The sequence below is a fragment of the Amphibalanus amphitrite genome, unplaced genomic scaffold (genome assembly GCF_019059575.1).
Source record: "Amphibalanus amphitrite isolate SeventyFive unplaced genomic scaffold, NRLGWU_Aamphi_draft 000515F_arrow, whole genome shotgun sequence".
NCBI lineage: Eukaryota > Metazoa > Arthropoda > Thecostraca > Balanomorpha > Balanidae > Amphibalanus > Amphibalanus amphitrite.
In genome coordinates this window covers 105,324-119,230 of record NW_024882009.1, presented here as the reverse complement: position 1 = coordinate 119,230, position 13,907 = coordinate 105,324, and the positions used below count along the sequence as shown (strand labels likewise).

Here is a 13,907-nt window from a genome sequence, read left to right as displayed (position 1 = left end):
TTGAGGCAAAGTTGAGCCCGAGGCTGACAACTCAACAAGTTGAGTATGTCTGGTTAGTTTAAATCTTCTCTTTCCCTATGATAACAGGGTCAGCAGATTCTGCGCTACCTGGAGTTTTGCGTCAACACTCTGGAGAGTACTGACAACGTGGCTCATAACTACTTGGTCACTCTGTACACGCGGTACAGGCCTGACAAACTGATGGCCTACCTGCACGGACAAGGTATGTGACGGGACGGGATAGAACTAACAGCTGGCCTACCTTCACGGACAGGGTACGTGACGGGACGGAATAGAACTAACAGCTGGCCTGCATACACGGACAGGGAACGTGAAAGGACGGGATAAACATGACCTACAGGACATGGCACGTAACCGCTGGAGGGGATTTGGTGACGAGACGGTGTAAACCTGGCCTATCGGACAGGGTTTGTGGCAGGACGGGCTTTCGATGGCCGTTTTTTAATACGGACGTGCTCTGCCAGCGGCTCATGGTTCTGAAACTACGCTCGTCTTATAAAAAGACGTGTTGCAAGTGAAAAGTAAAGACATATGCAGTTGCGGTAGACTGTGGTCTGACTGTCATATTGTGTTTGTTACACTCTGTGTTTTATCATCTCCCTGCAGGCTCCGACCGCCACTGCGTCCACTAACACTCCTGGCCACGTGCTGCGCCAGTATTAAATACACTCTTATCTGGTTCGTTCTCTCCTCCCAGGCTCTGACCGTCTTGTGTGTGATTGTTGTGCCGCAGGGTCCGACCGCCACTGCGTGCACTACACTCCGGGCCACGTGCTGCGCCAGTGCTTCGTGCGCCAGCCGCGGGCGGCCGTACACGTTCTGACCGTGGTTGGACGGTACCAGGAGGCGGTGGAGCTGGCCCTGAAGCATGACGTGGCGCTGGCCAAACAGGTGACTGGCGAGGGGAAGGGGTACGGGGATGGCCGCTGGGGTTGAGAGTGTTGTTGTTTGCTCTTGGGGATGCTTGATTTAGGACTGGTGAGCAAGGAAACTGAATAAGTAAATATCGATACAATAAAATCTAGAAGTTTCACAGGATAAGCTATAAATGAATGGGATTCCTACATTTATTCAGCTCTCTAAAGTGTCGCGTAATTTGTCGGAATTATGAATTTTTCTGCATTTTTTTTTTTTGTAAATTGTATGTGTCTGTTGTTGGGTAACTGGGAACTAATGATGTATAACGTCTTATGTGTTACGGGAAAAGACGGTAGCTACGTTACCGTTTTCAATATTCTTTTCTGTAATTCTCAGGTGGCTAACCTACCCGAGGATGACGACACGCTGAAAAAGAGGCTCTGGTTGCTGATTGGTGAGTTGTAGACGGTGTCGCATGCCGTTAATGTGGGGTGTGACAGTGGCTGGACGTGCGTGTGTCTGCATGATTGTATGTTTTTTTTTTTGCGCACTGACATTTGTGTGTTCAAAAATGGATAATTGTCAGTCCTTTTTATCTGATAAAATTTTGGGGACTCGCGTAAATGCCCTTTTGTACTTTGTACATTCTCTCTTATACATAGCTGACTTTTGCTCTATTGCATTTAGCTTGTTTCTGTTCCCGTGATTTTGCTTCTCCGAAATCAGCTAACCTTAGTTGAGCAGCTCCTAGTCGCCATAGGATCCGTCATTCCGTAGATCCGTCCGTAGATACCACACAGCAAGAACATCAGATTCTTACGAAATAGATCTCGACTAGCTCGAGCAAATCAGCCACCGATACGCGTCTTATAACTTATCTCGGCAACCCTATTCCTCTGTATACCACAGTGACATAGTTCTCTAACGCCTGTTGTGTCCCACTCCTCCGTCAGCCAAGCACACGATCCAGTGTGACCAGGACGTGCAGCGGACGATGCAGTTTCTGGCCGAGTGTCGGCTGCTCAGGATCGAGGACGTGCTGCCCTTCTTCCCCGACTTCGTCACCATCGACGACTTCAAGGAGGCCATCTGTGACTCTCTGCAGGTGGGATATGTCGGCAGTCGGGGGTGGGGAGGGGGGGGGGAGGGGAGAGGAAGCACGAGCTGCTCTGCGTAGTACCACCTGGGCAGGGTGGATGCCGAGGCTTCAGTAAGTTTGTTATTGGTAAACATTGTGGTTTGTTGACAATATTGTGACTGGCTGATTAAGTACTGCTTCCTTACCGTAAGTGATGGATCGTCTTCTTCCAAGCAAGATAATTTGATAAATATGTTGTTTCCTGATTGTGACATTCTATGTCTTGAAATGCTTGTTGTGCACATAAATGAGAGTCGTGATTAACTGGCGTATGGGTATGTCATGTTTCGTCACGTATTACTACCGTCATCACTCATCAGTCATCACAGAACCGCCACGTCAGTTACAGCTCCTGACGCTTAACACTTCAGCTTACTACCCCCTTACATCACATGTAATGATGTACTATGACTACCTTCCACCGACGTGCCACCCACCCCTCCACTGACGTCTGGGTGACGTGTTGCCACCAGTCTTACAACGAACACATCGGAGAGCTACGAACTGACATGGAGGAGGCGGCGCGGGCCACCGAACTGCTGAGAACGGAAATTGAACACTTCCGGGAGGGATACGTCACCGTACAGGTAGGTGACGGCGGAGCATGTGTATGTATGTAGATACAGGTGCATATGCTACAGTACGGACAGTGCAGCAGATACGGGATATAAGAGATACTGCAGATATGAGATGCATATTGTAGAGATGCGCGATATAAGAGATACGATGTAATAGGTAGGTTTTAGTCGGTATAAAGGATTTAGGAAGAATCCCACGGGCTTATGATATGACGGTGCGTTAGCCTGATGGGTGTATGTCAAGTCCGAGGGGAAACGCCATCGAACGTCCTGGCTCCATGAAATCATCGAAAGCGGTGAGGGTGTTGACGAATGACCTGTCAAGCTAGACCAACTCGGCGAATATTTCTCAGCAGGGAGGTCTTTATTTTACCGATCACAAAGCCTAGCTCACAGGCAGGTCACCCTGCAGCCCGGGCCTTGTTCGGGAAACTGACTGGTCGGGGGTCCTTACTCCGTCCTTAGTCGTGCGCTGCGCTCTAATTTATGCGACCCAATCTCATAGATTAGCTAGGGGTGTCGAACACCAAGCCTGGCAAGTCGGGCCTGGGGCACTAGCAGGGAGAGCCACCGTGAACAGCAAGTGTGTGGAGAGGAGGGAAAGAGGGGGGGGGGCGTTGGAGCTGCGATGCTGTCTGGAGCAGAACCGAAGATAACAGTTTTAGCCCTTATCAGTGCTCACTGTTGTGTGTGGAAAGCTCGGACAACAATACATTATACGATCTTCGCTTTGAGTTGAGAAGTGGGATGAGATTAGGTTGGTAAAATATGTTTGACATTTTTTTTTTCGTCCGATGTATCACCAGCAGTGTACCAGGCTGATCAAGCCTTGCACTGAGCTGCAGCTACTGAATGTGTGCCAAATATTTTCTCCATCCTCCCTGTGTTTCAGGACACGGGACAAGCGTGTCAGATGTGGTGTCAGTCATGACTGTCACTGACTCACCGCTTCCCCGTCCCCAGGCGTCAGATACGTCCGGTGTGCCGTTACCAGCTCACCACCCAGCCTCTGTATATACGTGTGTCATGCGTAGCAAATGTGTCATGTGTCACATTTTGATCCCTCTCCCTCGTCCTTAGTCCTCTGAACGTGTGTCATCATGTGTCATGTATGTCAGGATGAGTTATGTGTCATAATATGTGTCATATGTGTCACATTCTGACACACCTTCCCACATCCCCAGGCGTCTGATACGTGTCAGATCTGTCGGCACCAACTCCTCGGCCTGTACGTGTGTCATATGTGTCAGTCGTGTCATAAGTGTCACATTCTGACACCCCTTCCCCCTTCCCCAGGCGTCAGACACATGTCAGATCTGCCGCCATCAGCTCCTCACCCGGCCTCTGTACGTGTTTCCCTGCGGCCACAAGTTCCATCAGGACTGTCTGGCGGACGAGGTGACCCCATTACTCAGTCAGGAGCAGCGCGACAGGGTCGCTGAACTCGAGGTGAGGGAGGACGCGGTGGCTCAGATGGGTTAGGTCTCGTTAGCTGATCATGGTGAGTTGAGTCCGGTTCGGTCACGTCAGGTTACATGCCACGGTACGTGAGATCACGTCCCGCTTCCCAGTAACGTCAGGTCACGTCCAGTTAGTCCTCGTTACGCTAGGTTATATAGCTTATTTCATGGCGCGTTTGTGCTTATTCTAAGAGTGGTGCTCACCCCACGTCTGGTAAGGCAGGCTGCAGGTATAAATGCTTTGGCTTGCCAATGGCTTAGCCTCTGACCTGCGATTACTGGGATGTCATTAGTCCCTTACCCCTGAACTGTTTCCTGGCCTCTGATCCCTGACCTGACCCGGCAGCACAAGCTGACCACGCTACCAGAGGACGACCTGGGGTCGGCAGCGGCCGGCGGAGTGACCCAGGTCAGCCCACGGGTCACCGTCAGGGAAGAACTGGACGAACTGGTGGCCGCCGAGTGTCTCTACTGCGGCGACTACCTCATCAGGTCAGTGGGGGGACTATAGGGACTAACTTATTAGGTCAGTGCGGACTATACATAGGACTACCTCATCAGGTTAGTGAGGGGGACTATAGCGACTATCTCATGTTAGTTGGGCGGGGTCGTAGGGATTGGCGACTACATGATTATGCTGGTAAGGGACTAAGGGAGTGGGCCTAGCAGGGCACGTCCCCTACCACTAACCTCATGAGGTTGGGGGGGGGGGGGAGTCGGCAAAGCAACGATAATTAGGACGAGAATATCAGGACGTTAAAAGGCGGATCTGCAAAGACTACCATATAATCAGGTCACCAGTATAATGGACTGTAACTGTAAGGAGTTGCGACCACGTTCGCATCTGGCTAACCTATGCCCCATCAGATGACCCATACAATAAAGAAATCCACACAAAAATGTCTTACAAAAGTGGTCTGACCGTTTCACTGACTGTAACTGTAACATCTTCCCTCTGCTCTGTTCCCTCAGGGTGCTGGACGAACCTCTACTGAACGACTTTCCGGAACGCTAGTGGCCTACTCTTCCCTTCTCACTTACAAAGGTCGCACCCCCACCCCATGATATCAAATGAGTATGTGCGGAGGTAGCTGGTGGTATAAGACCAGTCTGCTCATCAGGTTATCGTGGGGAAGTGGTCACTATTATGATATATTATTGCTTGTGTATGCTTACATAAATTGCCTGTGTGTTTATCGCATTGTTAATGCCATCGTGGAGTCTGTGTCCAACACGCTATCTTGGTGAACCGTATCGGAGGCAGTTTTACTGGTATGGGAGCGCCTGTGTACGGGACGAAAGGAGAGGGGAGGGGAGGGTCAGAACAGGCGTCATGCTGTCCACTCAGTTGGTCTCGTGTGTGTCTGGCTTATCCTCTTCTCTGGTTTGTAGAGGACGTCATCCATAAACTTGCTAGTCGCGGGTGAGTGTGAACCGCCCTCTACTTTCCATAGAGGGGACTAGGAGGGGGCAGGGTGATCCATTCACAGCGCCGTCTACTAGTTTTGAGTGTGTCTGAATTGGGCCTTAGTCCCAAACTCCCAAGACAGGAGAAAAGGGGGCAGGGCAGGCGTCATCCACGCTTCCACTTTTGGCTAGCCACGGGCTGTGTATGTACTGCCCTCTCCTCTCCTCTGCCCTTGTCTCCCCTCATTCTCCCCCTTTTCCTTGACGACGTGGGACCACAGTCCAGCAATTCAGCCTCCTTGGGGTTATGAGGCGCGCGGTACCGGCCAATGGATGGTCCGTGCTTCGGGCGAGTCTGTTGGCTGGTGTGTGCTGGTGTGTGGCTTGTATCTGATTCCAGTATGTTGCGTTTGTGATGATTTTGTGTGTGACTGTGTATGCGGGAAAATGAATTTGTATTCTTTCATTGATCGCGGACTGAAGTATATCGCTATTCGCTGTGTTATCTACGTAAATATATTATAATTGTGCAAGAAGCCTTTCGTCTCCATCTGGTAGTGTTAATTATGGGATAAGCAATAGGAACAGCTACTTTGTCATTTTGAGTAAGGATCTGTATAATACGTAGCTTTAAAGCGCACAAGACGAATGCATGTTTTTGTTTTACGCTGAATATTGTAGCAGCTGATTGGTTTCGAGTTTTGCTCACCTACAATGTTTTTTTTTTGTTTTTTTTTTTGTCAGTCTGAACGCACTTTCCGTGTGCCATACAGGGCGTATAGCCATACAGGGTGTCCGGGAAGTCCTGGCGCTTTTCAACGTTTTTAAAATAAATGTCTTTGGTCCATAGATACTCGACAATAGAACAAAACAATGACCAGGAACACCAAGCCACATGCTTCTGCTAAGTGCCCATTCATTGTAACCATCATCTCTGCCGACGACGGCCTCGACGCAAGGGCGGAAACGCCTGCGGGTTTTGATGATGCAGGACATTTCCTGTCTTCCCATGCTGTCATGATGCGAGTTTCAGCGGCTCCAGGCTGGGATGAGAGGTGGCCTAGAGCATTCTGCAAAACGCGTAGCATGCCTTAGTCGAGCGGGTTAAAGCTGGAAGAATAAGGTGGCCTAATCTCATTTCACCACAGTGACCTGGTCCGCCGACCTCCCCTGTCAGTTTGGTTTGGACGGCAGCGGCATTGTTGGAGGGCGCTCCGTGCTGTTGAAGTGCGAAATGACCCTTAGGGCAAGCCGCCTTGATTGTCGTGTCCAGGAGCCCCTCGTGGATCAGCCTGTCATTCATTTATTTGACCTTGACGAAGATGATGGAACATTTGTGTCCGTCAGACCCCAGATTTTCTTCGATTGCCGCTGAAATGCTGCTTCAGTCTCAGCAGCTTTGGCATACCGTGGTCGTAACTGAGTGAGAATATTTTCTAAGAAATTTCCGACCCGGAATGTACCTTTGCCTGCTCAACCGTTCGCCGGGAAACGCCGCATCGCGCTGCAACTCGCGTCTCGTTCAAGCCGCACCGGGCCCCCCGCGCGCGGGCTCTCAGCGACAAGGCGCATCTTCGCCCATATACCTATCACTGAAAACGGTTTCAAAGTCATATTTACGTGACCCCTAGCTGAGCGGTGAACGAGGGGTCATATCTGTGGTGATTGGTTGAAAGTCCAATAATTACAGCGCGCGTTAGACGACGTCCAAAAGAAGCGTCAGGACTTTCCGGACACCCTGTATGTTGATATGTGACAAGGGCCTGACAGACGCGATCACCGCATCACGCGCACAGGTTTGTGTAAATTAAGACACACGTTCGCACATAGAAACACACACATAGACTGGAGATAAAAGACACTGTTTATTACGAACTCTGTGGGTACACACACATGCTCACTGGGTTTCTCACACTGTCTGAAGCGCAGAGGGAAGCCACGGCTCCCGTCATATCCGCTCAAATATTCGGCAAAACACGCACGCGTCTTTTATAGGGCCCACACGGGCGGGACAGTCACTGCATCCAGCGCTCGTTCCCTGGAGTTCCTCCTCCAGCCAGCCCCATAGGACGGCCAGTCACGTCCAGTCACATCAAGCACAAGCATTCTGCTATCTACATTGAACACCCTATACCGGTCAAAAATGTCATGGTAGTGCATAAATAACACAACTAACAAACAAATTTATCTAACTCTTACATCCAATTGAGTTCATTTTCAATCCTATCTACACTTTTACTACCATAAAACAAATCGGTTTGTAACAAATTCACCAAGCACGGCAAATACAAAGCATAGCCCATACAAAGCACAACTCGTATTGACAATAACACGGGTGTTGGGTGCATCATCGACCACCAAATGCATGTCGTGGGATGACAGTGAAGTTTATACAGTTCAATCCTACCTGGGTTTCCACTCGGGCTACCGTGGCGGCACCGGGCACGGCACACGAAAAGGCAGTGCAGCGCTGACCAATGACGTCCTAGGTTGTCTAATGACGTCATAAAGCATCAATGACGTCACAGTCCGTACCAGTAATGTCAAAGACTATCCGTAACGCTGAATCTAGAACACGCGGTGTCCGTGAGACAACCAGTAGGTCAGTAGGTTGTCCGTGGCTTCAGCCAGTAGGGTGACTCAGTCATCGTGCCTACTCGTGGCAACAGTGTGGCCAAATTGGTTTAGCGTTAGGGGGAGGATGTATAAAAAAGTCGTATGAAGATGTCACTATCTTCAAAAAAAAAAAGCTCGTCTTCAGTGTCATTTTAGGTGCAGTTTTTACAACTTATGTAGAAAAAAACTATACCTGACGTCAAGCTCTGGCGGAAAGTAAAAAAAAAAAAATACTGGCATCAAAGATGTAAAAAAAAAACATTGCAAGCGCGACAGTACGAGTATGACGGTGCGAATCGTACATTGGAACATTTTTAGTCTTTATTCCTTCACTAGGTATGCTTTCACAACAAAAACGTTGTGATGATGTAATTTTAAAATTTCTGAGGATGTCATTATACTTTTCATTGGGCGTGACTTTCCCCGCAACATCACCAATTTGGCCACACTGCGTGGCAAAAAACTACCACGGGTTGACTGACTACGCGGCGCCGCCACGTACCGAACCACGTGAAAACACGTGCACCACGCCGCTGTCCGCCCGCAGCAGGCACGGCGCGGAGGGCGGTGAGGTGTCCCCCCACCCCGCGTGGCCCCGCAAGTCCGTCTTCAGGCACCGGGACCCGTTACACCACCACAAAGGTCTGTCTTATAACACTGAAAAGGCCGTCACGGCCAGCCGGCGCGGCACAATACATCAAAAACAGTACAAAATCGTACAAACTAGCGTCCGACGGCGCACAGTAAGCTCGGAACAAAATGTCCGCCCCCTTGGAAGCCTCGAAAATGCGCGCCACGTCTTTGAAATAGTTCGTCGCGGTGCCACGCTACACGGTGTGGTCCGAAGAGTGTGACGTCATAACTTACACCGTGTTGCAGCGTTATTGGTGACGTCATACTTCAACGCGTGGCTCTATGTTATTGGTGACGTCATACCTCACAGCGTGGTCCTGTGTTATTGAGTGACGTCACACCAAAGCCGTGGCGCCGGCCGGGCGGCTCGGTCCCAGGTGTTTGTGACGTCATGCGACCGAACTTGTGACGTCATAAGGCACCTGACCAATCACATTCGACTGGCCTTCTGAAGCAGCATCTGCGGGGAAAAGGTAAAGTCAGGCGGCGGACAGGGAGGGTGCGTTATGACCTGGGGGAGGGGCTGTGGAGGCGACCCTAAACTAAACACAAAACTGCAGCTAAATATCGCCAGAATATCGAACATCGAAGGGTGTAGTAATATTCAAAAGGCCAATAGATTCAAGTTTCAATCAATAATCCGCTGTCACTCTAAGTTCACGATTTTTTTTAGAGCGAACTAATCAGGGAAATCACAAACGCAAACGATTACTACCTGCGAGAGCGTCTTTGCACGAAAGTAGTACTACCGGCAAAATCACCCCAAACTGCATTTTCTAACATTCATCGAGGACGCGTGTAAGTTATCCAATGACCAATGTAACTTATGTAAATCTAAAACTTAAAAATAGTTAACAAGAAAGAAAAGTCGCTATCAAGAATCCTAAAACCCTCGAAACCTCCCCCGGTGGGGATCGAACCCGCGTCGCTACCTTGGCCTTGTCTGAGGGCTCGTGGCCGTTGCTGTGGTTGTCGCAGGTGGCGCACTCGCGTGAGACCACGCACAGAAACTCGGACTGGTCGTTGTTACCGTAGTTGTACTGGCTGCCCACGTTGATCAGCTGCAACACGGTAAATCGGGGAGTTCGAGGTTAGAGGTAGGGAGAGGAACCTCTTCCCCGAGCCCGCGGCTTTCACGGACAGAACAGAAAGGTCAGTGGATGGTGCCAGTTTAAGGTACTTACATTGTGAGTCCCTAACAGCAGCCACTCCCACCTGCAGTCAACGAGAGTTGAATAATAATTCGCAATATAAAAATCCACATTTGCATGAATCTCTAGAGAAGAATCACTTGTTAGCACCAGTCGCTCATTCTGGCTAACCCATCCTTTCACAAGTCTGTCCTGCCGGGCTTACGTCCTCAGCCTATAACACCATCCTCCACATTAAGCTGGCCCTTGAGCACGACCAGTGTCCTCCCTCACTAAACCATCCCCTGACCAGTGTCCTCCCTCACTAAACCATCCCCTGACCAGTGCCCTTCCTCACTAAACCATATTCCCCTGACCAGTGTCCTCCCTCACTAAACCATCCCCTGACCAGTGTCCTCCCTCATTAAACCATCCCCTGATCAGCGTCCTCCCTCACTAAACCATCCCCTGATCAACGTCCTCCCTCACTAAACCATCCCCTGATCAACGTCCTCTATCACTAAACCATCCCCTGATCAGCAACCTCCCTCACTAAACCATCCCCTGATCAACGTCCTCTCTCAAAAAACCATCCCCTGACCAGTGTTCTGTCTCACTAACCATCCCCTGATCAGTGTCCTCCCGCACTAAACCATCCCGTGATCAGTGCTCCCTCACTTAATAATCCCCTGACCATTGTTCTCCCGCACTAAACCATCCCCTGATCAACGTCCTCCCACACTAAACCATCCTCTGACTAGTGTCCTTTCCTCTAATCATCCTCTCATCAAACATTCCTCCCCACTCGCCGCTCTCACCTGTTCAAATTTCCATCCGTCGCTCATCGATGACATTAGCGATGTTAGCTCATCCTCATGGAACTGCATCACTCGGTATACGTGTTTCCGTGAACCGCTGACACCGGAGTCTCTGCAGGTCACGCGGGAAGGGAGAAGGATGGGGTGAGATAACGTTCTAAAAGCCAGAGAGAAGGGGCAGTGATATACGCCCAGTACCACATGAGAATAGCTGAGCTATATTCGAGTAAGTTGTTATACAGACTTACCAAGCATTACGTTATGCACGACTTACAAGTTGACAGTTCGATTAGTGGAATGACCCTCTAGCGACAACTTTCTCGTAGTTTTAGGGCGCGTCAACAGCAGCTTCTAATTCGTGATATATTCTAACCATTAGAAAGGAAAGAAGCTGGAAAAAAGTGTCGCCGGCTTGTGACCGGGCTGAGCCATGGAATAATTCGTCACTTCGATCAAATGATGGGGCAATAATGGCATTCATTCTACAGTTCCGCCCGCAGTGGATTTCGACATCGTCACTAAAAGACCCAGCCCGTATACACACAGAGCACTTTCCACCGGCGGTCAGCTAGCAGAGCTACATCGTCTACAGCATCCTCACCTCCTTGTGATGCGGTCCTTGACTAGGTGGATGAGCCCGGTGATGTTGTAGAACTCTGCTTCCTCCAGTACACCCTCCTCAGCCATGTTCTTATCCAGCACCAGCTTACCGTGGCGCAGATAGTTGAGCACGGGCCCAAAGTACTGCGGGTCTCGGTCGATCAGGTAGGCCCCGTGCTCGTCCTAGCGAAAGGGCCAGGGCAGGTCAGGTCAATGTTTAGCGAGGGTTTCTCATAGGAGTCTATCTGCTTCTAACCAAACATCAAACAATGTCCGGGGGCCGACAGTGCATTCTGACAACTGCAATGTGCTAGACAGTTTGACGACTAAGTTTCCATGTTTCTTCGACCTCACGATTTACTCCCGATGGAGCGATCAGCCTAAGGATATTCATGACAATGGTTACCGTACAGGCCAAAATAAACATTTGGACGGGACGATCAATTTTAGACCCTAAATTACACCGTGTGGATAATCGATAATTTCCGATCCAGCTATTAAGGCTCTAACTTGTGAAACCAGTTTTATCTATCCTTCACAACGGTCCCAGGCCACTGGGACCGTTATGACAATGAGTTGCCACTACAATGAGTTGCATCTTACTGAAAAGGCTTTAAGAGCAAAGATATGCATAAATGCCTTCAGAAAAGATAACAATGATCACCAATAGAGTGTACTCGCCTTAGCAGTTGTCAGCTCCATGTTGCTCTGGCAGAGTCGGTAGAGAAACGACTTCTCGTCCTGACACAAAGTCGTGCGAGTCGTCATGAACTGGGTCCCTCCAACGTTCAGCTTGATCCATTCTTGTCCTCTTTGGTCCGACATGGTTTGATGCTTCTTAGACACCCTTCTGCGAAAAGAGAATTACACTCGTGTCCATGCATATTCACTTATACATTATAAAGTCTTTGATGGTGAAATAATATACCCTAACTCAGTTCATAAAATGTACCATGGGTAATTCATTGTAACTCAGTTCAAATTCAATTGAAATGTAACTCAGTTCATAATATTCCCATTGTTCATGGCATGTGTTTCAGTTACTTCACCGGCCTGCCAGGGGCACCACCAGCCTTGCAGGAGCACCATGGGTCTGTCAGGGGCACCACGGGCCTGTCGTTAGCACTTCAGGCTTGTCAGGGGCACCACAGTCCTTCCAGGGGCACCACAAACCTATCAGGGACGCCTGCGGCCTAGCTGCAGGGGTACCACAGTCCTGCCAGGGCACAATGGCCAAAAAAAAAAAAAAAACTGAAAACAGGACACCACCAAAATTAAGTGGCCCAAATCTGTTGAGTTTTTAAATTTAGGTATAGGTAGGGGCACCACTTCGATTCATGACCTTCCCTTGGAGTTTTCCTGGATCTGCCCCTGATAAAGTAGCTATGGCAAAAGGCCATACATTCAACAATATGGCAAAGCAAGGCAGCAGAATTGACAAAGATTTCAGGTCTGGCCCAAAACTGCAAGCGAAATCCAAAGCGTAGGTTATACCAGGTGAGAATACCAGTTGGTCCACACCACTCCAAACACCAACACAGGCTGAAATCATTCTAAATGCCCCTGAACTGATGACTTCTTACTGAGATTGCCATGCTTTGGAATCTCAACATCCCGTTCCTGCAGATGGAGGGCGAAAACTATGATTACAATTTTTAAGTAATTTTGGGGCTTGGAAGTATCTAAATCGCTGTACACTTGGTGATGATGGCTAATTGATGTCAATAAGACTTGGCGTAAGACAATAAGACCAGTCTGCAAAGCATGGCAATTTCAATGAGTTCTCGTTGGTGCTGGCTTGTTCAGCTGGTGCGGATTAGGCTGGGTGCGGTGCCGATTTGGCTTGGTGTGGTGCGGATTTAGTGAAGCGCAATGCGGGTTTGGCTCAGTGATGGACATAACGGACCAGGCGAGATATGAGGAAAATTGAAAAACGTTGCTGGAGCTTTGACGTTGTGCAGTCAGCAGTGTGCTCTCGGGTCTAAATGAGTGTGCGGCAGTCGGTCATTTTTGGGTTCAGTGCAATTTTTCTTTTTACCCAGCCTGCTTTGGTGCCGATTTTCCTGCTCTGTTTGAAGGGTTGGTGCAGATTTTGAACTTGGGCTGGTGCGCCTCATCAACATGCAAGCCACCTTTGCATTATGGGTCCCTGCAATACCAAATTATTACTGGTGGTCCCGCTATGGGCGCAAAATGACCTTCGCAGTCGGCATGCCCTAAAGCCGCAATAAATGTAAACAACAAATACTGGTGATCCCGGATAATTATCCCTCATTTTCCAGATGTCGAACGCAGGGCTGAAGGTCTTCAGATAACTCCAAGACAGCTCAAACTGAGAAATTAATGAAATCCAAATCATTGAACTGAACATCTTTCGTGATACACAAATAATAAAGCCTGCAAATTAAGGTGCTCTGTTGTAGTGATAAAAAGAAACTTGAAGCAGAGTAAGCAATCTTACTTTGGTGATGCACCCCAAAAAACTAATGAAGCGGGCGTTATCCAAATAATATGAATAATAAATATTAAATTATCTCGTCACAAAATATCTCACAAATAATAAAGGTTAGCTCACACAGGGTAAAATTTGCATGTTAGAAAGAATATGGTAGCAATAAAATAAATAATTTTTGTTCCAAAAGGAAAAC

The 13,907-nt window shown here is 49.0% G+C and overlaps 2 protein-coding genes across 4 annotated transcripts in view; one reads left to right on the top strand and one right to left on the bottom strand.

Annotated features, from left to right (window-relative positions):
* LOC122393104 (vacuolar protein sorting-associated protein 18 homolog) overlaps window positions 1–5,998 on the top strand; it is a 28,738-nt gene extending 22,740 nt beyond the window's left edge. For all 3 annotated transcript variants that reach the window (XM_043388740.1, XM_043388741.1, XM_043388742.1), the window contains exons 15-22: window positions 88–223; window positions 755–912; window positions 1,276–1,333; window positions 1,833–1,984; window positions 2,491–2,604; window positions 3,892–4,044; window positions 4,402–4,547; window positions 5,028–5,998. In XM_043388740.1, the coding sequence (XP_043244675.1) occupies window positions 88–223; window positions 755–912; window positions 1,276–1,333; window positions 1,833–1,984; window positions 2,491–2,604; window positions 3,892–4,044; window positions 4,402–4,547; window positions 5,028–5,070 (960 nt within the window). In that variant the 3' untranslated portion in view covers window positions 5,071–5,998. The remainder of the gene's footprint in view (window positions 1–87; window positions 224–754; window positions 913–1,275; window positions 1,334–1,832; window positions 1,985–2,490; window positions 2,605–3,891; window positions 4,045–4,401; window positions 4,548–5,027) is intronic.
* Window positions 5,999–8,830: 2,832 nt separating this feature from the next.
* On the bottom strand, window positions 8,831–13,829 carry LOC122393091 (BTB/POZ domain-containing protein KCTD5-like). The gene is made up of 6 exons (XM_043388723.1): window positions 13,721–13,829; window positions 11,941–12,109; window positions 11,261–11,442; window positions 10,660–10,771; window positions 9,644–9,772; window positions 8,831–9,171 (listed from the first exon to the last, which is right to left on the bottom strand). The coding sequence occupies exons 2-6, from the start codon at window positions 12,082–12,084 to the stop codon at window positions 9,142–9,144; spliced, it is 597 nt and encodes a 198-aa protein (XP_043244658.1). The 5' UTR covers window positions 12,085–12,109; window positions 13,721–13,829; the 3' UTR covers window positions 8,831–9,141.
* Between the last annotated feature and the right edge of the window lie 78 nt (window positions 13,830–13,907).